This window comes from Bombus impatiens, unplaced genomic scaffold (genome assembly GCF_000188095.3).
Source record: "Bombus impatiens unplaced genomic scaffold, BIMP_2.2 scf_0020, whole genome shotgun sequence".
Classification (NCBI taxonomy): domain Eukaryota; kingdom Metazoa; phylum Arthropoda; class Insecta; order Hymenoptera; family Apidae; genus Bombus; species Bombus impatiens.
The window spans coordinates 262,120-281,453 of record NT_176439.1 but is presented as its reverse complement, the minus strand read 5'-3'; the positions used below and the strand labels follow the sequence as shown (position 1 = coordinate 281,453).

Here is a 19,334-nt window from a genome sequence, read left to right as displayed (position 1 = left end):
TTCCGCGTCAACTCCGCCTTTCGGGCATTCCTATATTGCTCGTTGTCTTTTCCAGGAAAGCGAGAGGACCCTGGAGAGCACTACTTCCTACACCTGCGACGGGAAATCCACCCCGTGTTCCAGTCACACTTACTCCCCCTTGTGTCATGAACATTCCTTGTTGTCCAACTGAGACCCCAACTCCTTGAAGACCCGATGTGGGAGGTGCACCAGACCCTTGTTGTACCTGCAATTTTACGTCACATATATATTCTATCATTATATTCTTATCAATATACATTTGATATAAACAATTTTTTGAACATAAATTTTATTGTATCATAGAAAATGATGCTAAATAAAAACTAAGCATTTAGGAGGATCAAAGATAGCAGTGAAATGATTAAAAGATGAAAATCTTAGAAATGCTGTACACAAATGAAACACACATGCAATATACTTGAATATGTAAGTCTATAGTGAAATTAAGAGTTCCGATCCTTACAAGCCAGTAGGATGTATTAGGAACAGTAATTAGGGAAATGAAAGAAAGCACAATGTTTTTTGCCATGAATAGAGATTTATTCTGCAAACATCTACTTGCATGTAAAAACATAAGTAAAATGGCATAATCTTTTTTCGCTTTTATGAATAGCTGCAATATTTTAATTCAATACCATGTCTAAACATTATATTAAAAAAGTACATGTCAATTCATAAAATTTTTAAGAATAAATAAAATAAATTTTTTGACATGTAATTTTCATAATTTACTATAAATTAAGTTTTTATGTCTTTCCTTGATAGCTCTTACATTGATGCAAAATACATGCATACATGTTTACATGCAGAAGATATTCATTGTATTATAAACAAGGAAATTTATAAATATTGAAAAATATGTCAAATTTATAACAATTTTCAATATGTGACATAAATAATTATACTATGTTATATGAAAGAAAATATATAAACAGATGTGTACATATTTGTGGGGTATATAGTTTAATTTTGAATAATTATGAAATGATATACTTTTGAAGTATCACTACCTGTTACTAATATGTTTAAAGGTAGTAGGGATTATTAGGTGTGCTATTAATGTTAAGCAAAAGTAATATGCTTATTTTTCTTTTATTATTGCCATTATCAGATTTATTATATCAGTTTTTGGCTAAATATTTGTACACATTTTAATAGCAATTATTTTGGCACCATTTTACAACATATTTATGTAAGTGTATCTATTTAGTACTTTCCTTTCTTATAAATGAAATTTATGTTTTTGTAATTTTATATCGCAGCTACTAAAAGCACTTCAAGTTTTTAGTTCTTACATATTACATTTCTGTCGATAGGAATTATATAAGGCACTGATTATATGCAACACTGGTACACGTTGCCTTTGTGCAATAGGACTGAATGGTTTTGTGTCCTGAATAGCTGTTACTTCAAAAAAAAAGGAGCAAAAATAGTTTCTAAAATTCTGATAAGTATTTCAATCACAAAAAGATTACTTTATAATTTAATCTATTTATATACATTTTATCATTCACACACACATGCATACACACAGATACATACAATCATCCAACATTAATATTCATTCAGTTTTAAATTGTAACAAATAATATAGAAATCTAGTAATAATAAATATACCATTTTGAAATGAGAACATTACGGTGAGTATAAATAAGCTTGTGATATACGTGTATGTGTAACTGCAATACTTTGTATAAACAAATTCAATAATTTACAGTATTGATAATGTTTGAATTCTTTTTACAACTAAAGTGAGACAGATCTTAAAGACTGATGATTTAAGATGTAACTTCTAACTATAACTGCTACAGCAAAAGTAGCTTTCTGTAAATATACAATTTTCGCTGCCGTACATTTTTTCTTTCTAAATTGCATGGGATATTTTAAAAAAAATTTTTCAACGCTAATTTTAGACAGCTGCCTGAATACAGGAGTTTCAGCTTTGCTCGTAACGGTATTACTTAAATACCTGTTGCTGATGAAGTTGTTGCTGTTGCATTTGATGTTGTTGTAGATGTTGCAACTGTTGTTGTTGCTGTTGGAGTTGCTGCTGATGCTGTAATATTTGCTGTTGTTGTTGCATCGTTGCATTTCCACCTCCATTGGCACTTTGTTGGTTCTGTCCAGTTTGAGTACCATTTGGTAAACCTAAAGTACGTTAAAATTATTTACTATATTATCATTCCTTAACATTTTTTTATGATTCTTACCATTAGGTGCTGGACCTTGAGCTGGAGACTTTGCCCAGCCTTGTAGATCTGCTAATAAATTCTGCCATACTGTAATTTTGTCATAATGCCTTTTTATGAGATCTTCTTTACGTGCTAATTCTACTCTAAGATCATTGATATCTTCTTTTATTACTAATTCTGGTTTCAATGCAGACAACAAAAATCGTTTCTGCAGAAAGAAAGCTTCCATCTGTCTTGCCAGATCTATAAATCTTAGCGTGACTTGTTCAACTTCACTACGTGCTTCTTCTTTATCCACAGTCAAACCACCTGACACTCCAATTCCATTGTTTCCTAACCCTTCGTCTTTCGTTATTAATATACTCAAACATTGCTGCAAAATGTATTTTATGTTAAAACAAAACAAATGAAAGAAAAAACAAATCTGTAATTTTACCAAAATATCGTTTTAAAAAATTATATTGAAACATACTACTTATATCATACCTGAAATGCTTCCTCAAATTCGTCGATGAGATTACCGTTACCGTTAGTGGGTGTCGCCATTATACTCGTAGTACTTATATATAAATATAATTTATTGTCAATTATAATTAATTAATTTTTAGGGTACGTCCATTATAAATATTTGAAATATGTACAATTAAGAAGTCCACGATAGATATGCACATGTGTCAAGCAAATAAATATAATAATAGAACTCCATAATTAAATAAAATTTCACGCACAACTGTTAATAAATATTACATTCGGCACAGAAAGTTCTGGATAATTTTTTCAATTTTAAATCGAAATAGTGAGAGTAACGAAACATGTTACTAAATTTGTCGATCACTCATCTTATGCACTTGTTTACCGTGTATTTACATCTACCACGTTAGTCAATGCAAGTTAAAGTAACATTTCAAGTACGCGATAATCGATATATCTCGATTTCGATCATCAGTAATTTCATTACATATTATATTTTTCACTTTTTTATAAGTATTTTATTGGTTATCGATGGTTAGCTATATTTATCAATAAATTTACAACATCGGTTTTGCATAAATTTAGTTGAAAAATACAAGCAATAAAAACTTATTTTATGTATATATAAATAATATTACACAAACATAAATTTATGAATGACTTTCATTTTTTAATTAATAAAAAATTTTATGTTTAACAGCTTTTGTTAAATATGAAATTTTGGTGATTACACATTGCATTATTAAAAAATAATTATCACTATTATTATTATTTACATGTGTGTAGTAGTTATACATTATATTAGATATCAATATTTTACAACAAATTGTTATAAAAAATTGTATATGGTAAACTTTAGAAACGTATTAGGTCAGATTCTTCAAACTCTATTAAGTCTGGCATATCAGGTTCTGGAGGTCTTTTGTACCATGGGTCTTCCAATTCCCACAAGTCAGGATGTAAGTGTTCCCTACCTGGTGGTGGCCCACATTGTGGGCAAGGTGGATAAGTTTGAACATCAAAGAATTTTTCTAATTGTTCTGGCTCAAAGGGTTCATATTGATAAGGTCTTTGTTGTTTAGGAATAGGAGAAATTTGAGCTTTTATTCTAGATGGACGAGGCATAGCCATGCCACCTTCATCTTCTTCCCAAGAGATATCTCTCTCTTGGTAAATTTCTTCTTCAAAAGGAATATCTAAATCTAATTCATCTGACATATGTTCTGCTGCTGCCATTCTTTCAAATTCTTCTTCCATTCTTTTAGCTGCTTCTCTTGCTTCCATGTCAGCTTTAAATTTTTGCATATATTCACGCGCAGCAATAACATCTGGGTGATCGATAGTATATTCAAGGTCCTCTAACTCAGGGACTCTATAGAAATACCATTATTAGGTGTAATAGCTATAAGAGTTTTATTTAACTGTGCTCTATTTGAAATATTACCGTATAATCCTTTTTTGTGGAGTGGGTTGAAGTACAGGGGATATACGAGTAGAATCAAGAACAGTGGTGGGACGACTTTCATCTTCAAGATGAAGAGCATTTCCACCAACATTTGCAACTGCAATAACAAAATCTCTTCTAGCTTGTTGTAATTCTGTTAGTCTATTTTGTACCGCTGCAGATTCAGCAGCATCTTGCTCATCAAGAGTTTCACTATCAATGATGAAATATGTCATGTTATCATTATCAGAAGGAAAAGAATTTTATGAAATCACCTGATCACTTGAATCGAACGATTAGCCACTTGTGATACTATTTTTGATTCAGGATCCACAGGTGGTTGTGATATATTAACAATGGTAGTACGATCTTCGCTCACTATTCCAGGAGGTATCACAATATTACTAATTATTCCTTCACCAATTGGATCAGCCTGAATTATATCAGCATTCATCATTTTAGCTAATTCAGTAGTTTTTCTAGGTAGAGCTTTTGCAGGTAATCTTGGTGTCTTTGGAGTTTTTATGGGAGAAGGTAAACGACTGGCTACAGTTTCAAATTCTCTTCTAGGTGGTGAGACTCCTCTTCGAGGAGTTGTAGCTGGTGTTATACGCTGAGTCTTTCTACCTGGTGTTCTTTCCCTGCCCATCCTAATTTGAAGTAATTTTATACATAATAATTTTATACATTAAATATATGGTAATGGAAATTGCAGAATTAGTTAATTCATTTTTTGTTATATTATTTAATATTTTATGAAATAAATATGATATGAGAAACATAATTCAAATTAAAGAGAGAGGAACTTGTTATCCATCTGACAAATATCATGTTGTTTGTTACAATCAAATTTAACTATCATCGCGACCTGGCATCACCTCCTATTGGTGCAGGTGTTCTTTTAGGTGTTCGAACTGATGTAACTGATTCTTGCTTGCGTTCATATTCTTCTTTAAATTTCTGAGCATGTTTTACTCTAGCTAGCATTGCTTTAGTCATTCCTGGTTTACTGAAGTCTACTTTTTTTGGCTCAGGTCTAACCATCCGCCTGCGTACTTTGAATGCGTCTCTTTGGTGTCTGGATGCTGCATCTTCTCTTAGTTCGATATCTCTTACAAGTGATGCAGTTCTGGCCTGACGAAGTTGTTCAGTTTTTGTTAACTGAGGCCGTCGACTCATTTTCTCCTTTATAAATTAAAAGTAAAAAATATTAAATATTAATATTAATATCACATTCGTTATACTTTTTGTACAACGAAAAACATAGAAAAATATTTCCGTTAGAATACTCCGTGTGCAATAACCTGTTGAATAATTTATTTCCTTCTGTTAATAAATGTTACTTTGGTTGATATTTTGAAAAGCGCCTTTTACATCTTCATACTACCAAGTATTTTGTAAGACTAGTAATCGTGATTCATTACGATGCGATTAAAAATTGTCACATATTCAATGTCGATTAATTTAATTGTTTATTAATTACTAAAATTTTTACTATTAATTGGTCGAGACGTCATATAATTTGGCAGGTAGGATAAAAGTTCGTAATAAGAGTTGCTTTTGTTTTTTATGGTATATTCCTGTTGTCTAAAAAACTAAAACTTTTACAAAATACAAAATAATACATATTCGTCTGTGATAATACATAGGAAATAAAGATAAACTTATCGGAATATGAAAGAAAAGAAAAAATTGAAATAATCCATTTCGAAAGGCAATAATAAAATTTTATGTGCACATATACATATAATTTTATTTAATAACTTGTATGTACATTATATAAATGTGTCGTTATATTAGACGTATATATATATATATATATATATATATAGAGAAAGAGAGAGAGAGAGAGAGAGAGAAAGAGAGATAACCATGGATTAACTAATATAGATAATAAAAGCTTTAAATAAAATATAGTAATTGAAGAATAATAGAAGTATTGCCTTCTGAAATATTTGATTTAAATTAATTTAATCGATTGTTGTGGATTTTTCGATATATTTAGTCGATATGAATCGATATGCAGTCGATATGTTAGAAACGTAAGTCCACATGTATATCAATTGAAATTTTTGTTGAAGTTACTTCATCTTCTTTAACAATGCCAACTAGGGCAGAACGCCCTAATTTGATACCTTTTCAGGATACTCAGTATAGTTGGACGGATGATTTGCCAGTATGTAAACAATCTGGTGTGTAAAAGTTCAATAACATAACCTAGAAACGGTCTTGTTTGATGTTTATACCTTCCAAATATTTTATTAGGTGTAGGATTTTCTACGAATATAATTTATCGTGAGGATGGGTATAGACAGGAGGAACATCCATTTGAAGATCGTAGCTTTCACTGTCGCTATGACGATTCAACGTTCCTTTATGGAGTATTTGATGGGCATGAAGGCACAAAAGTTGCAAATTTTGCTATGCAGCGAATGGCTGCAGAGATATTACTTGGACAATTAAATGGTAAATCAACAGATGAAGAAGTTAAAGAGGTTCTTAGGTAATAAAGTAAAGTATAGCTGTAATGAAAATTGTAAGTTATGGCTATTACATTTTTGTAAGAAAAATAAAGTTGTGGAATATATTAATATAGACAGGCGTTTATAGCTGTGGAAAGAGGATATTTAGATTCTATTGGAGACCTTTTGGCTGAACGGACCAGTTTGCAATTTGATATACCCGATGGATTAAATTCCTATGAAACTTATCAAAAGTTTCCGCATTTGGTTGGTTAAGTATATTTTATTATACGAATTTTGAAAATATCAAATATTGTTTACAGCTTAAGATTTTATTAGGTTGATAAGTTAAATGCTTTAAATTGTGAGCTATCAGCAGGAACTAGTGCAGTTGTAGCTCTTATATATCGTGGAAAATTATATGTTGCTAATGTTGGCGACAGTAGAGCTTTATTATGCAAAACAGATGCTAATCAAGTGTTAAGAGTTGTACAACTAAGTGTAGATCATGACTTAAGGAATGAAGATGAATTGTTAAGATTGTCTCATTTAGAATTGGATATTGATTCTATAAGGCAAGGTAATTTTTAAAAACCATATTTAATTTCAATATAATTCTTCAATTTTTGGGGTATTTAATAATAATTTATGTTAAAGGATCTCGTATTGGAAATCAGGAAACTACACGTTGTCTTGGGAACTATCTTGTCAAAGGGGGGTACAGAGAATTTGAAGAATTAGCATCTGCCACAGCAGAACCTGTCATTGCAGAACCAGAAATTCATGGCGGCATAGAACTTGATGACTCCTGTAAATTTTTATTGCTTATGTCTCGTGGTCTATATAAATCATTAGAGGAAGTAACTGGAGTTGATCAAGTTAATATAAAATTAATTAATTTTGCAGTTCAAGAGGTGTGAAATAATTATTGATCATACATACAGTAATATATTTTTATTCTCACAAAATAAATTTCAGTTTCAGGTACAGTCCACTTTAACAGGTGTTGCTCAAGCTGTTGTAGATAAAGTTGTAAGAATTCATCATGACATTAATATGAGTAATTTACAAAGTACAGTAACAACTGGTAAACGAGATGATATAACTCTTCTCGTACGAAATTTTAATTTCCCGCTTCCTCATGCATTGAAAAGTCCAACTAATCAATCAGTCAGATTTAACCCAATTGTAGAATCTGCTCAGATTACAACAATGCTAGAGAACGAGTATTCAAGTACAAGCGTTACAGAAGAAAATTCCGATTTTTCAACAACTGAAACTTCATCAACATCAGATATGTATCCTTCTGGTGCAAAATCGACAAACAAAAACTCTAGAATTAAGCCTTATGTTAATTTTTCTGAATACTATGAAAATGTTGAAAAGAGACGGCGAGAAGGAACATTACCAGAAGGTATCAATTTTTGAAAAATATTAAGTGTGCGCTATATCTATAAATTAAAAAATCACATTTATATGTATATATATACGTAAATATTACTTTGTCTTTTAAATAAGAATTAGAAATAAATAAATTATTTATTCAAATTGTATATGTATAACGAGTGATTCGTAAAAACAAACTTCATGATAACAATTATAAGTCTTTGTTGCTTATTTCATTTTTTTTTTATGCAAAAAGGACATTCACGCAAAAATTTTGTAACACAAACATTAAGGTAAAAAACCTTTTCTATGTGCAATGAGCATTAAATGGTATTACAAAATTTTATAAGCTATATAATTTTTACATATAAATTATAAATATTTCGTTGGATTAGATTTAAGTCTTTCAAACGCAGCTTTTTCGAGACATTCTCTATGATCAGGATGAGCAATTTGAATCAATGCATTTGCTCTTTGACGTAACGTTTTACCAAAAAGATTTGCTATACCATGCTCAGTAACTATGTAGTGTGCATGTGCTCTCGTTACCACGATACCACCTCCTATGAAACAGATTTCGATCGTATTTACATGATGACGATATGACTTTTTTGTATTTACAAACTATTATATTAAACAATCATTTTAGTCTAAATAAATGATTGTTTTTCATAAATGGTTGATATAAAATTCGTTTTCATACCAAGTTTGATTACTGGCTGAATTTTACTTTCTCCTTTACTTGTTACTGAAGGGAACGCAATTATGGCTTTTCCTCGACCATCCTGGCCCAATGCCGCACCTCGAGTAAAATCAAGTTGGCCACCAAATCCAGAGTACATTTTACAACCTAAACTATCTGAACATATTTGACCAGTAATATCCATTTCTATACAAGAATTAATAGCTGTCATTTTAGGTTGTTGTAATATTACTCGAGGATCGTTTACGTAATTAATTGCAAGCATTTCTACAGAAACGCATAAATACTTTGTTATTTGCAAAATTAAGAAATTTGTATATATTAATAATTTAAAAAAATGACGAGGTACACACCTACAAATGGATTGTTATGTAAGAAGTCATATACTCTTTTCGTACCAATTGCCAGAGAACTGACCGTACGTCCTCTATGCTTTATTTTCATTTTGTTTGAAATATTTCCTCGTTCTGCTAAATCTACCATTGTATCACCAAGTATTTCTGTATGCACTCCCAAGTCTTTATGATTACCAAGAGAACAGAGAATAGCATCAGGTATGTTACCAATCCCAAGTTGTAAGGTTGCTCCATCATCTATTAACCTTTGTGCAATTATCTTGCCAATTTCTTGCTCAATCTCATTTGGTGGAGTACTAGCTACGCATGGTAAAGGACAGTCATATTTGACAGCCCAATCAATATGACTAGAATGAATAGCAGTATCCCCAAATGATCTTGGCATATGTTCATTAACTTGAGCTGAATGAAGAAAAAAGAAATTTTTATTGTTATTCAAATGTAGCAGTTATCTATTGCCAAATGCTTACTAACCAATAATAACTTTGGCTGAACTAATCGCAGCACGCGTACAATCCACGCTTACACCTAAAGAACAAAAACCACGAGCATCTGGGACACTGACTTGAATTAATGCAACATCTGGAATAATTCTCTTCTCGTAAAAAAGTTTTGGTACTTCGTGAAGAAATATTGGAATATAATCTGCTCTGCCTTCATTAACAGCCTCTCTAAGATTAGCACTGATGTAAAAGCTTACAGATCTAAAATGTTCTGAAAGATAATTATATTTTTATGAACATAATAGAGTGTAGCGATTATGTCTAATATTTTAAGTTATAAAATACTGTACTCTCAAATTCAGGACTTCCAAATGGTGCATCACCCTCAAGACCCATATGTATTAATCGTACTCCACGTAAATTATTGCAAACACCATGTTCAGTCATAGCACGTATTAATTCATTAGGCGTTGCTGCACCTCCTTGTATAAAAACAAGATGCTCTGGAATAACATGAATTTAATGTATGTCTAGTCATAAAATAATATTTATATAAACCTGTTTAAGTATGGAAGAAAGATAATCATACAATATTAAATACCTGAATTGATAATTTTCACTGCATCTTCTACGCAAACCCATCGTGGACATCGTTTTAAAGGTTGTAAAGGTTCTCGTATATGCCTCACGCCACACATATTAAAGGGTTTTGTCGGTAAAATTTTGTTAAATGTTGACTCCAAATTTCGACGAAAATTAAGTCCAAACATTTTGATAAAAGAAAATATATGAGACGTCAAAAAATATATAAACGATTAAAATTTGCTAAAGATGCATTTGCTTGTTGATGCAGTAGAGTATATACGGCAATTACGTCGAAATTTGGATGACACATAATCTAAAGAATTTCTTTAATCTTAAATGTCAGTTTACGTCAAATCACATTAGATCCGTTACCATCTCCACGATTAGTATTTGAATGTCGGATTTATCGGTATTCGATTTTTCAATTTTCTCGATATACATTCAAACAAACATTTTCGTTTTATGCTTTATTAAGTACAGATGGAAATAATTACAACGAAATAATATATATTCTATATTTATTTTATTTTTAATTTATTGTTTCAAATGTTATGTACTCTCAATTACAATAACGTTAATTTACACAGGAACGTCTTCAAATTTCGTGTAAAAATTATTCGTTATTATTATATACTATCTTGGTTCTCATCAACCACATTTCGATTGTACTTTTAAAGTTAAATACCCGGTTAAAGTAAAAGCTTTTTTATTCCTATTTCTTAGACGAATGTTTTTGACTTGTCTAAAATGAAAGTCTTTACATAAATATCCACAATGCAATTCGCTATAACGTGATGTTGAAATTCTATTTTTGATACTTCTTTTCTTAAGTTCATTTTACCGTTCTTTTAACAAGATGACATAAATTTAAAAAATCATGATGTAATTTATCATAACTTTCGTCGATGCATACAAATGTTTATGCTTATGAGAAACACCTATCACGAAATGCTATTAAAACAAATCCTTCGAATATTGTTGTCAATCTGCTTATGGCGCTGGCATCACTTTTAAACGTGCAAATGCCGCTTTTTCTAACGCTTCTCTGTGATCGGGATGGGCGATTTGAATTAGTTCATATGATCGTTGTTGAAGACTTTTACCGAATAAACTGGCAATTCCATATTCCGTGACCACGTATCGTGCAACTGCTCTGTTTGTAACAACACCAGCACCTTACAACGAACAACAAAAGTAGAGGTCTTGGTCGAAACAAGAATACTTAATAATAATAATTACATACCTGACTTTAAGACGGGTTGAATTTTACTTTCACCCTTCGAGGTAACTGATTGTAATGCAATGATAGGCTTTCCTTGACGGTCTTCACTAAGAGCGGCACCCATAATGAAATCTAATTGTCCTCCAAATCCAGAATACATCCTAGTTCCAATGCTATCAGAGCAAATTTGACCAGTAATATCAACTTCTATACACGAATTAATAGCCGTCATATTCGGTTGTTTGGCTACTATTTTTGGATCGTTCACGTAATCCACTGCCAACATTTCTATAAAATCCATCAAGTGGTATTTGTCCATGTTCATTACAAAAAGAAGACAGTATAAAATATACCTACCTATAAAGGGATTATTGTTCATAAAATCGTACAACTTCTCTGATCCAACACAGAACGAACCGACGATTCTACCTTTGTGCATTGTTTTGCGATTATTCGTTATACATCCCTTTTTCACTAACTCTACTACACCATCGCTAAACATTTCACTATGAATTCCAAGATTTTGGTGACTCGTCAGAAGCGACAGAACCGCGTCTGGTATGCTTCCGATACCCATTTGCAATGTGGCTCCGTCTACTACTAAATTTTCGGCGATATATTTACCGATTTGTTGTTCCTCTTTCGACGGCGGCTTCACGGGATGCACCGGAAGTGGTTTGTGATGCTCCACAGCGAAATCCAAATGGCTGACATGAATTATAGCATCGCCAAATGTTCTTGGCATATATTTGTTCACTAAAGCTGTAGATAACGAAGAAGAAGAATTAATCATAGGACAATTCTAGTATGTCGAGTGAGTTTGAGAAGATTCGAAAATTTACCTACGATGCGTGTAGAATTGCTCACAGCAGATCGTACACAATCTACGCTAGTACCAAGTGAGCAATATCCATGGTGATCAGGTGGAGTAACGTGGATAAGGGCAATATCTGGTTTTATATATCCTTCATTAAATACTCGTGGGATCTCATGCAAGAAAATTGGAATGCAGTCGGCGTGACCCGTTTGAACAGCTGGTCTCACGTTGCCTCCAATGAAGAAGCTGATAGATCTGAAATGCTCTGCATACAAAGCGCTATAATATGTAATCAAATATTCTTAACAATATGATTTTTGTTTCGATTTATTATATTGGATCGAATAACGCGAAAGAAATCACAATATCACTTACTTGCATTTTCTGGCTTAGCGAACGATGCCTCACCCTCAAGATGCATGTGAAACAGTCGTACATTTCTCACGTCACATCGGGCACCATATTCAGTCATCGCCCTTAACAGTTCAGTGGGTGTAGCTGCTGCACCTTGGACAAATACGAGTTGATCTGAAAAATATAAAGAGGCTGTATAAAGCCTGCTTGGACTGGGAGTAGTAAACACTTCTAATTCAGTCGCTGCTAGGAGCATACATACATATGTATAAATGTGCATACACGACGTATTCTATTTCAATGTTCTATTCGCTATAGAATACAATTATGCTTCTATAGTACTGTGAATATCTATAGGTGTAAATAATAACATTTATTGTAGTAGTTCAAAGATGACAGTCGTTTGTAAATGATTTATCTAGCATTCTTCCGTCTTGAGAAAAGAGTCATAGTTATCCTGATAAAAATTTGCTATCGTAATTTATGTAAATTGAACATCATAACATCATATTCATTACTGTGTACGTATATTTTGATTATGTAATAACTTCCGGGTTATAAATAGGAATGATATTGATAAGTATTTTTTCAAATTTTGATAATACAATTTTTTATTCTACGCAATTTATAGATGATCAAGATTTTATAAATGAAAACTAGATCCGCAAGTACAATAGATGAAATTTGATCTATGCGTAATTGCGCGCTTCATCAAAACTAATAATGTTCGCCGATCAAAATGCATATTTGCTTGATGAATATGCGTGTCGAGGTCATCATTTTATATGATGTTCTATACTTGACAATTGTAACTCTATAAACAAGCGTATTAACTATTAATATTAACAGGCTACATATGATATGTATATGGTATTATATATACAGTGGTTAAAGAAGATATTTACACATACCCTTTGCTTTCAATGACGCGTTTTTTATCAGATTCTTCATTTTATTTCCATAATATCAAATTTTTAGTCGCATGAACGTATGTAAATGCTATAATAAATACAATGGATAAATTATTTTTTATACTACTTTTTATAACTGCTGTATAAAGTTCTTGTAAAGGTAAATAACAGGAAATGTCGGATAAGAAATTATGTTGAAGTGAAAATTCCAGAGAAACTCCAGAGAAATTCCAGCTTTAGAACAACATAAATAATGATAATAAAGTTATATTCTCATTATACCGAACTATAGGTCGAATCAATTTTAAGTGATAAAAGTTATTGACTAACTGCCGCTAATATAGCAAAAATGCTTATAAGTTATTCAATTTTAAGTTATAATAATAATGTTTAAATATTAAAGATCTCATTATTGTAACATATTTTCGTATATTACATTTCAATTTTATTTCGTACAATATCTGAATTGCATAAATATTCGCGGTCTACGTATAACATCCCACCCTTGCAAGGTTCCGCACCGAATGACGGCTCTACGCTGCCCTAGGTGATCATAGGCCGACACGCCGAGGAGGATCTGGATCTCCTCAGACTTGCACGACGTCTCAGGGGACAGCGTTGAGAGGGATGGTCCCTCTCAATGCCCGAACTAACCAAGGAACGACTGCCTCAGACAGGAGAAGACGCAGGAGTGCTCCGGCAGTAATTCGAAAAAGATCCCAGGGCATCCCACCTGAGCGTCAGGCGGTCCACCTTGGGGTTTTAGTCGGTAAAGTCCGACACTACCCTGCCGCTTTCCAGAAGAGCGGGAGGGGGGGGGTGTCTATGACGATTTCCCTACGTATAAAAAAAAGAAAGAAAAAGAAGTCTACGTATAACATATACATATGTACATATGTATGTAGTATGTACATCACATAAAAATCATATTTTTCATTTTTCATACTGTAATTTTGATGACGTTCCATAAAATAATAAAACTTTCAATGTGGGAATGTTTAATTACAATCGATTGATTAATCGATAGAATCGTTGAAAATTTCTGATCGGTAATGAATGTAAAACATGAGCTCTGTCTCTTTCTATTTCTCTCCCTATATAATCTGACAGCTATCAAATACGTCAGTATTAATCTACTTAGATGACCCTTGAAACGCTGGTATGAAGCGTTCGTTGAAGAGTTCGTAAATGAAACATTCATATAAAATTTTAACTTATACATGGGAGTCTTAAACATAACAAATATATTACCTTCTTATATTAAGACGGTATAATTTGAGCATAAACAACCTTTTGGAAAAAGGACTGAATTTAAAAAAGAATATTCGCAGTTGATTTTAATGTATTGATAATTTGGTGTTGTAAATCTTATAATCCATTATAAGAATAATATTTTGAAGAAATGTTTTATATACAAACACGAATATGACAACCAATAAGAGCATAAGAGTAATAGATAATTACTAAAGTTGATGTGTTATTTAGACATGAGATAATGTTTAAATTTATAACCTGATAAAACGAACCTGATAAAATCACTAGTAATGTAAAAGATTTCAGATGATAAGAATAAAACTCGACATAATTTGGTATAAATTACTATTTACTTAAACAGAAAGATAAGATTAAGATCAGTATTGAAAATTTGCTTTGACATTTACTCTTCTTCGGAAACAAATATATAAATCTGAAAAATACATTCTTTTTTTTATAGATAAGATAAACAAATAATTATGTCAAAAAAATCGTTGACATTTGGATTTACTCTTACAATAGTTTGAGGTTAGTTTTCGAAAAGTATAATTTTTTCATTAAATAATATGGCTTTAAAAAGGGAATTAAATAATGAAACAAAATATCTAATGTATTGACGTACACGTAATGTATTACGAGGAATAGTAATTACCAGAATCTAATTCTGCTTTCTCGATCGCTTCATCGGCAGTTTTGAGCCAGCACGGTTCCTTGTCTAATATTGGCATAGAGGGTTCGTTCACGTACGTAAAATAGGTCTTCTTCGATGTTTGGGAACAGCACAAACGAGACGTAGTCGTCATCGTTTTAAGACTTTTAGATAGATTGACTATTCGTTTAAGAGCCGCCATGGTTCAGTATAGTATTTTCCTGTCAGTGAAGCACGAGTACACAGTGTCGATTGGAACAACGATAAAAACTTATTTCTATAGATCGATTATACAATGATATACAAAATTTGAGTACTTAAAAAAATAATGTTAAAAAATCTCTTAGAACATTAACTTAAACGAATCGACCTTTTTAAATTCACGTATATATCCTCGAACCAGCCGCCACCGTGTCTCACTGCACACTCGCACTTTCTCGGCGCGAAATTATTGCTGTCAGGTCCGCAACTAAAAGCAGTACCATTATGTATACATAATGAATTGGGTCAAGACTAGAAATACACAAATTTTATAACATCTTGTCTAATTAAAAATGGACACTATATCTTTTATCAAAATATATGAAGAAATTTTAAATAACATGTTTACGACAATTTTTTTCTGCCAGATAGTTTTATGGATTTTATATTTGTAATACTTATTGAAATGTATTTGTTAAAATGTTACTCATTTGAAAAATTGAAGTATATAAATAAAAGATCCAGAATTAAAATAAGAAAAATGTATATAAAACTCTTTCTGTCTCTCTTTAATACTAATCTTTCTGAGATGAATTATTAAATATTAAGATTTCCATTAAAGTATTCATAATTGAATAAACCGCTATAACATGTAGCGAATAGTACATAATCCAAAGAATGTACATATATCTAATAAAAGTTTACGATCTTTCTTCACAAATATCGCTTAATATTTTTTTTATGGTATATTTATTTATAACACATATTTTTACAAGTTTTGTTATTAATAAATATTCACTGAATTACTTAGTATAAGCCACGTGATCGCACGTGCCATTGCTTCTATCTTTGTCAGATACTTGCTATTTATTATATCTATCAATTTATCAAAGTAAAATTCATATAAATGGAAAATTTCCTCATTTAAAAGTCCTCATAATTAATAAAAAATTTGTTCTTTACTCGTGTTGATGTATTTAATTAATTTTAGAAAAAATATTGGTAACATTTTAGTTAGTTTACATAGGATTTTTGAAGTTATCCCCACCCTTAATATTTAGTCCGTCTTCCTTCATCGAAATAGTAGCAGCAGTACCTTCTGCTGTTTGACCGACGTAACATACCAAGAAAATTCACTCGTCAAAATGTATTCGAAAAGTATTGGGGAACGTCAAGCCACTAAGGAACATGTTTTAGCTATTTCAAGAGATTTTATTTCACAGCCACGGCTTAGTAAGTAAATACGTTTATTTTACCAAAATCCAGAAATAGAAAATTTCGCGAAACGCAAAGTGTTCGACGTAAACTGGGCGTAGCAGCAGATCGATTTGCCAGTAGTCAGCTGATTCTGAATATGTTTGGATTTTAATTACAATAAATGAGAAAAAATGATTCAGATGCATAAGAATATTTTGAATGACCATGTATTTAACTTTAGTAGATTAATTCGAAATTGAAACAAGTTCTTTATGCGTGTCGAGATGTGTATCATGTGACTATACATGCAAGCACAGATATAATAATTCAACAAAATTTTTGTATAATATATATCAATTCTATACGAAATACACATTTGTTTAAATGAGATTTCGTACTGAACACTAGATCTTCATTATATTTGAAATATATATGTGAAATGTACTAAACTAAAAAAATAATAAGTTCTTTTTTTATTTTTACAGCATACAAAACTGTGTCAGGTGTAAATGGGCCATTGGTAATATTGGATGAAGTTAAATTCCCAAAGTTTGCAGAAATTGTTCAATTGAAGCTTGCTGATGGATCCATGAGATCTGGTCAAGTATTGGAAGTATCTGGGTCTAAAGCTGTTGTTCAGGTATTTGAGGGTACTTCTGGCATTGATGCAAAAAATACTCATTGTGAATTTACTGGTGACACTCTTCGGACCCCTGTGTCCGAAGATATGCTGGGCCGTGTCTTTAATGGATCTGGAAAACCAATTGACAAAGGCCCTCCTATTCTTGCGGAAGATTTCTTGGACATTGAAGGTCAACCAATTAATCCATGGTCACGTATCTATCCTAAAGAAATGATTCAAACTGGCATCTCTGCTATTGATGTTATGAATTCTATTGCTCGTGGACAGAAGATCCCTATTTTCTCTGCCGCAGGTTTACCACACAATGAGGTATTTAAATTTATACTACTATATAATTATACATTATATAAATTTAGTTATTATATATATGAAGTTGAAGTTATTACAACTGATATAATTGAACTTTATACAGATTGCTGCACAAATTTGTCGTCAAGCTGGTCTTGTAAAATTACCTGGGAAGTCAGTTTTAGACTCTCATGAAGACAACTTTGCTATTGTATTCGCTGCTATGGGTGTGAACATGGAAACTGCTCGTTTCTTCAAGCAAGATTTCGAAGAGAATGGTTCTATGGAGAATGTATGCCTCTTCTTGAATTTGGCTAATGATCCTACTATTGAAAGAATCATTACTCCACGTCTGGCTCTGACTGCAGCTGAATTTTTGGCTTATCAATGCGAAAAACATGTTTTAGTCATACTTACTGATATGTCCTCTTATGCAGAGGCTCTACGAGAAGTATCAGCTGCTCGTGAAGAAGTTCCGGGACGACGTGGTTTTCCCGGTTACATGTATACCGATTTAGCAACTATATATGAACGAGCTGGTAGAGTAGAAGGTCGTAATGGTTCCATCACTCAGATTCCAATTCTAACTATGCCAAACGACGATATTACTCACCCTATTCCTGATTTAACTGGATATATTACTGAGGGACAAATATATGTTGATCGTCAACTTCATAATAGACAAATTTATCCACCTGTTAATGTACTTCCTTCATTGTCTCGTCTTATGAAATCCGCTATTGGTGAAGGATGGACGCGAAAAGATCACTCTGACGTGTCTAATCAATTGGTAAGTTTTATACCTTACATATGGTTTTTAGTAAATAAAAATATTACTAATTTTTTAAAATAATTTTATTTTAGTATGCGTGTTACGCCATTGGAAAAGATGTACAAGCTATGAAAGCTGTTGTTGGTGAAGAAGCTTTAACACCAGATGATTTATTATATTTAGAGTTCCTTTCAAAGTTCGAGAAGAACTTCATTTCTCAGGGAAGTTACGAAAATCGTACAGTCTTTGAATCACTGGATATTGGTTGGCAATTATTACGTATCTTCCCTAAGGAGATGCTGAAACGAATTCCTACTAACATTCTCGCTGAATTTTATCCAAGAGACTCGCGTCATTAATTTCTCCAATAATTAAATTTTTCCTCTTCTAAATTCCATAAAAAAAGTTGTAAATGAAAAAGATGGAAAAAGGTCTGACCTTTTTATAATTGAATCGAAAAAGAATTAAGTATTTATAAAAATTTCGAAAACACATATTGTTAAAATTACAGTATTTTTGTTAATCAAACCTCAAATAAAATGGAAATTAGTATGTTTTGATAAATTAAATGGCTGGACAATAATGGCAAATATTTATTGGTACAGAACCTAAATCTAAAAGGTCAGAACCCCGTTGTACGATTTAACGTTAACTCTATATCGTTGAAATAAAATTTTAACAATGTATTGTGTTTTGTGCGAATAATCACTTATGAGAAGTGATTGTGTAAAGTGTAATATATTATTCAGTATTAACATAGAAAAAGAAATATGATTGTATAACACTTTATATTTTTCGGTCCTACATTCCAATATCAAGTTGTCATCTGTAGAAATGTTATTACTCAATTAAAAGAAATAAATATTAAATGTTATTTAATGTTGACCGAATTATTCAATCTTTTGCGCACAAGGTTTGTTTAGTCCACACTTTACAAGTATCTTTGTTATTTTAAGATTGTAT

At 31.7% G+C, this 19,334-nt stretch overlaps 6 protein-coding genes and 1 long non-coding RNA gene across 11 annotated transcripts; 3 read left to right on the top strand and 4 right to left on the bottom strand.

Moving 5' to 3' along the window:
* Positions 1-6: 6 nt before the first annotated feature.
* LOC100745114 (mediator of RNA polymerase II transcription subunit 28) lies at positions 7-3,112 on the bottom strand. Its single transcript, XM_003484794.4, has 4 exons — positions 2,700-3,112; positions 2,232-2,586; positions 1,991-2,169; positions 7-226 (listed from the first exon to the last, which is right to left on the bottom strand). Exons 1-4 carry the CDS (start codon positions 2,757-2,759, stop codon positions 8-10), a joined length of 813 nt encoding a protein of 270 aa, XP_003484842.1. The 5' UTR covers positions 2,760-3,112; the 3' UTR covers position 7.
* Positions 3,113-3,422: 310 nt separating this feature from the next.
* Positions 3,423-5,310, bottom strand: LOC100744992. The gene is made up of 4 exons (XM_024367015.2): positions 4,997-5,310; positions 4,404-4,778; positions 4,129-4,341; positions 3,423-4,056 (listed from the first exon to the last, which is right to left on the bottom strand). Exons 1-4 carry the CDS (start codon positions 5,305-5,307, stop codon positions 3,540-3,542), a joined length of 1,416 nt encoding a protein of 471 aa, XP_024222783.1. The 5' UTR covers positions 5,308-5,310; the 3' UTR covers positions 3,423-3,539.
* On the top strand, positions 4,336-5,372 carry LOC117151588. The gene is made up of 2 exons (XR_004461614.1): positions 4,336-4,788; positions 5,163-5,372. It is a non-coding gene; the product is annotated as an uncharacterized LOC117151588 (long non-coding RNA).
* A 695-nt stretch (positions 5,373-6,067) lies between these two features.
* LOC100744752 (TGF-beta-activated kinase 1 and MAP3K7-binding protein 1) lies at positions 6,068-8,193 on the top strand. 2 transcript variants are annotated; one of them, XM_012385073.3, is made up of 7 exons: positions 6,068-6,170; positions 6,241-6,320; positions 6,394-6,631; positions 6,725-6,857; positions 6,930-7,170; positions 7,248-7,504; positions 7,569-8,193. In XM_012385073.3, the coding sequence occupies exons 1-7, from the start codon at positions 6,139-6,141 to the stop codon at positions 8,016-8,018; spliced, it is 1,431 nt and encodes a 476-aa protein (XP_012240496.1). In that variant the 5' UTR covers positions 6,068-6,138; the 3' UTR covers positions 8,019-8,193. The 2 variants fall into 2 exon arrangements, with proteins under 2 accessions (XP_012240496.1, XP_012240503.1); XM_012385080.3 differs by having other exon boundaries at positions 6,124-6,170; positions 6,246-6,320; positions 7,569-8,184.
* A 28-nt stretch (positions 8,194-8,221) lies between these two features.
* LOC100744871 (4-hydroxybutyrate coenzyme A transferase-like) lies at positions 8,222-10,418 on the bottom strand. The gene is made up of 6 exons (XM_003484792.4): positions 10,080-10,418; positions 9,829-9,981; positions 9,510-9,749; positions 9,033-9,437; positions 8,680-8,946; positions 8,222-8,539 (listed from the first exon to the last, which is right to left on the bottom strand). The coding sequence occupies exons 1-6, from the start codon at positions 10,246-10,248 to the stop codon at positions 8,349-8,351; spliced, it is 1,425 nt and encodes a 474-aa protein (XP_003484840.1). The 5' UTR covers positions 10,249-10,418; the 3' UTR covers positions 8,222-8,348.
* Positions 10,419-10,571: 153 nt separating this feature from the next.
* Positions 10,572-15,781, bottom strand: LOC100744515 (4-hydroxybutyrate coenzyme A transferase). 4 transcript variants are annotated; one of them, XM_024366988.2, is made up of 6 exons: positions 15,641-15,781; positions 15,274-15,491; positions 12,478-12,630; positions 12,128-12,367; positions 11,307-12,047; positions 10,572-11,238 (listed from the first exon to the last, which is right to left on the bottom strand). In XM_024366988.2, the coding sequence occupies exons 2-6, from the start codon at positions 15,470-15,472 to the stop codon at positions 11,054-11,056; spliced, it is 1,518 nt and encodes a 505-aa protein (XP_024222756.1). In that variant the 5' UTR covers positions 15,473-15,491; positions 15,641-15,781; the 3' UTR covers positions 10,572-11,053. The 4 variants fall into 4 exon arrangements, with proteins under 4 accessions (XP_024222756.1, XP_024222755.1, XP_024222763.1 ...); XM_024366995.2 differs by lacking the exons at positions 15,274-15,491; positions 15,641-15,781 and adding an exon at positions 13,368-13,426 and having other exon boundaries at positions 10,574-11,238; positions 11,307-11,573; positions 11,643-12,047; XM_003484789.4 differs by having other exon boundaries at positions 10,579-11,238; positions 11,307-11,573; positions 11,643-12,047; positions 15,274-15,716.
* Positions 15,782-16,516: 735 nt separating this feature from the next.
* LOC100744394 (V-type proton ATPase subunit B) lies at positions 16,517-19,250 on the top strand. Its single transcript, XM_003484788.3, has 4 exons — positions 16,517-16,704; positions 17,154-17,620; positions 17,724-18,389; positions 18,464-19,250. Exons 1-4 carry the CDS (start codon positions 16,617-16,619, stop codon positions 18,728-18,730), a joined length of 1,488 nt encoding a protein of 495 aa, XP_003484836.1. The 5' UTR covers positions 16,517-16,616; the 3' UTR covers positions 18,731-19,250.
* The last annotated feature ends 84 nt before the right edge of the window (positions 19,251-19,334 follow it).

Coding starts and splice junctions, on each gene's coding strand:
- LOC100745114 (XM_003484794.4), bottom strand. CDS start 2,759: ATGGCGACACCCACTAACGGTAACGGTAATCTCATCGACGAATTTGAG. Junction 2,170..2,231: donor TCAAGGTCCAGCACCTAATG/GTAAGAATCATA, acceptor AACGTACTTTAG/GTTTACCAAATGGTACTCAA. Junction 227..1,990: donor AACAACTTCATCAGCAACAG/GTATTTAAGTAA, acceptor GTAAAATTGCAG/GTACAACAAGGGTCTGGTGC.
- LOC100744992 (XM_024367015.2), bottom strand. CDS start 5,307: ATGAGTCGACGGCCTCAGTTAACAAAAACTGAACAACTTCGTCAGGCC. Junction 4,342..4,403: donor CGTTCGATTCAAGTGATCAG/GTGATTTCATAA, acceptor CATCATTGATAG/TGAAACTCTTGATGAGCAAG. Junction 4,057..4,128: donor CCACAAAAAAGGATTATACG/GTAATATTTCAA, acceptor GTATTTCTATAG/AGTCCCTGAGTTAGAGGACC.
- LOC100744752 (XM_012385073.3), top strand. CDS start 6,139: ATGAATCGATATGCAGTCGATATGTTAGAAAC. Junction 6,321..6,393: donor GCCAGTATGTAAACAATCTG/GTGTGTAAAAGT, acceptor ATATTTTATTAG/GTGTAGGATTTTCTACGAAT. Junction 6,858..6,929: donor ATCAAAAGTTTCCGCATTTG/GTTGGTTAAGTA, acceptor AGATTTTATTAG/GTTGATAAGTTAAATGCTTT.
- LOC100744871 (XM_003484792.4), bottom strand. CDS start 10,248: ATGTTTGGACTTAATTTTCGTCGAAATTTGGAGTCAACATTTAACAAA. Junction 9,982..10,079: donor AGTGAAAATTATCAATTCAG/GTATTTAATATT, acceptor ATGTTATTCCAG/AGCATCTTGTTTTTATACAA. Junction 9,438..9,509: donor TTCAGCCAAAGTTATTATTG/GTTAGTAAGCAT, acceptor TTCTTCATTCAG/CTCAAGTTAATGAACATATG.
- LOC100744515 (XM_024366988.2), bottom strand. CDS start 15,472: ATGGCGGCTCTTAAACGAATAGTCAATCTATCTAAAAGTCTTAAAACG. Junction 12,631..15,273: donor GAAAGCAGAATTAGATTCTG/GTAATTACTATT, acceptor TATATTTTTCAG/ATCAACTCGTATTTGTCCAA. Junction 12,048..12,127: donor CAATTCTACACGCATCGTAG/GTAAATTTTCGA, acceptor CGTTATCTACAG/CTTTAGTGAACAAATATATG.
- LOC100744394 (XM_003484788.3), top strand. CDS start 16,617: ATGTATTCGAAAAGTATTGGGGAACGTCAAGCCACTAAGGAACATGTT. Junction 16,705..17,153: donor TATTTCACAGCCACGGCTTA/GTAAGTAAATAC, acceptor TTATTTTTACAG/CATACAAAACTGTGTCAGGT. Junction 17,621..17,723: donor CAGGTTTACCACACAATGAG/GTATTTAAATTT, acceptor AACTTTATACAG/ATTGCTGCACAAATTTGTCG.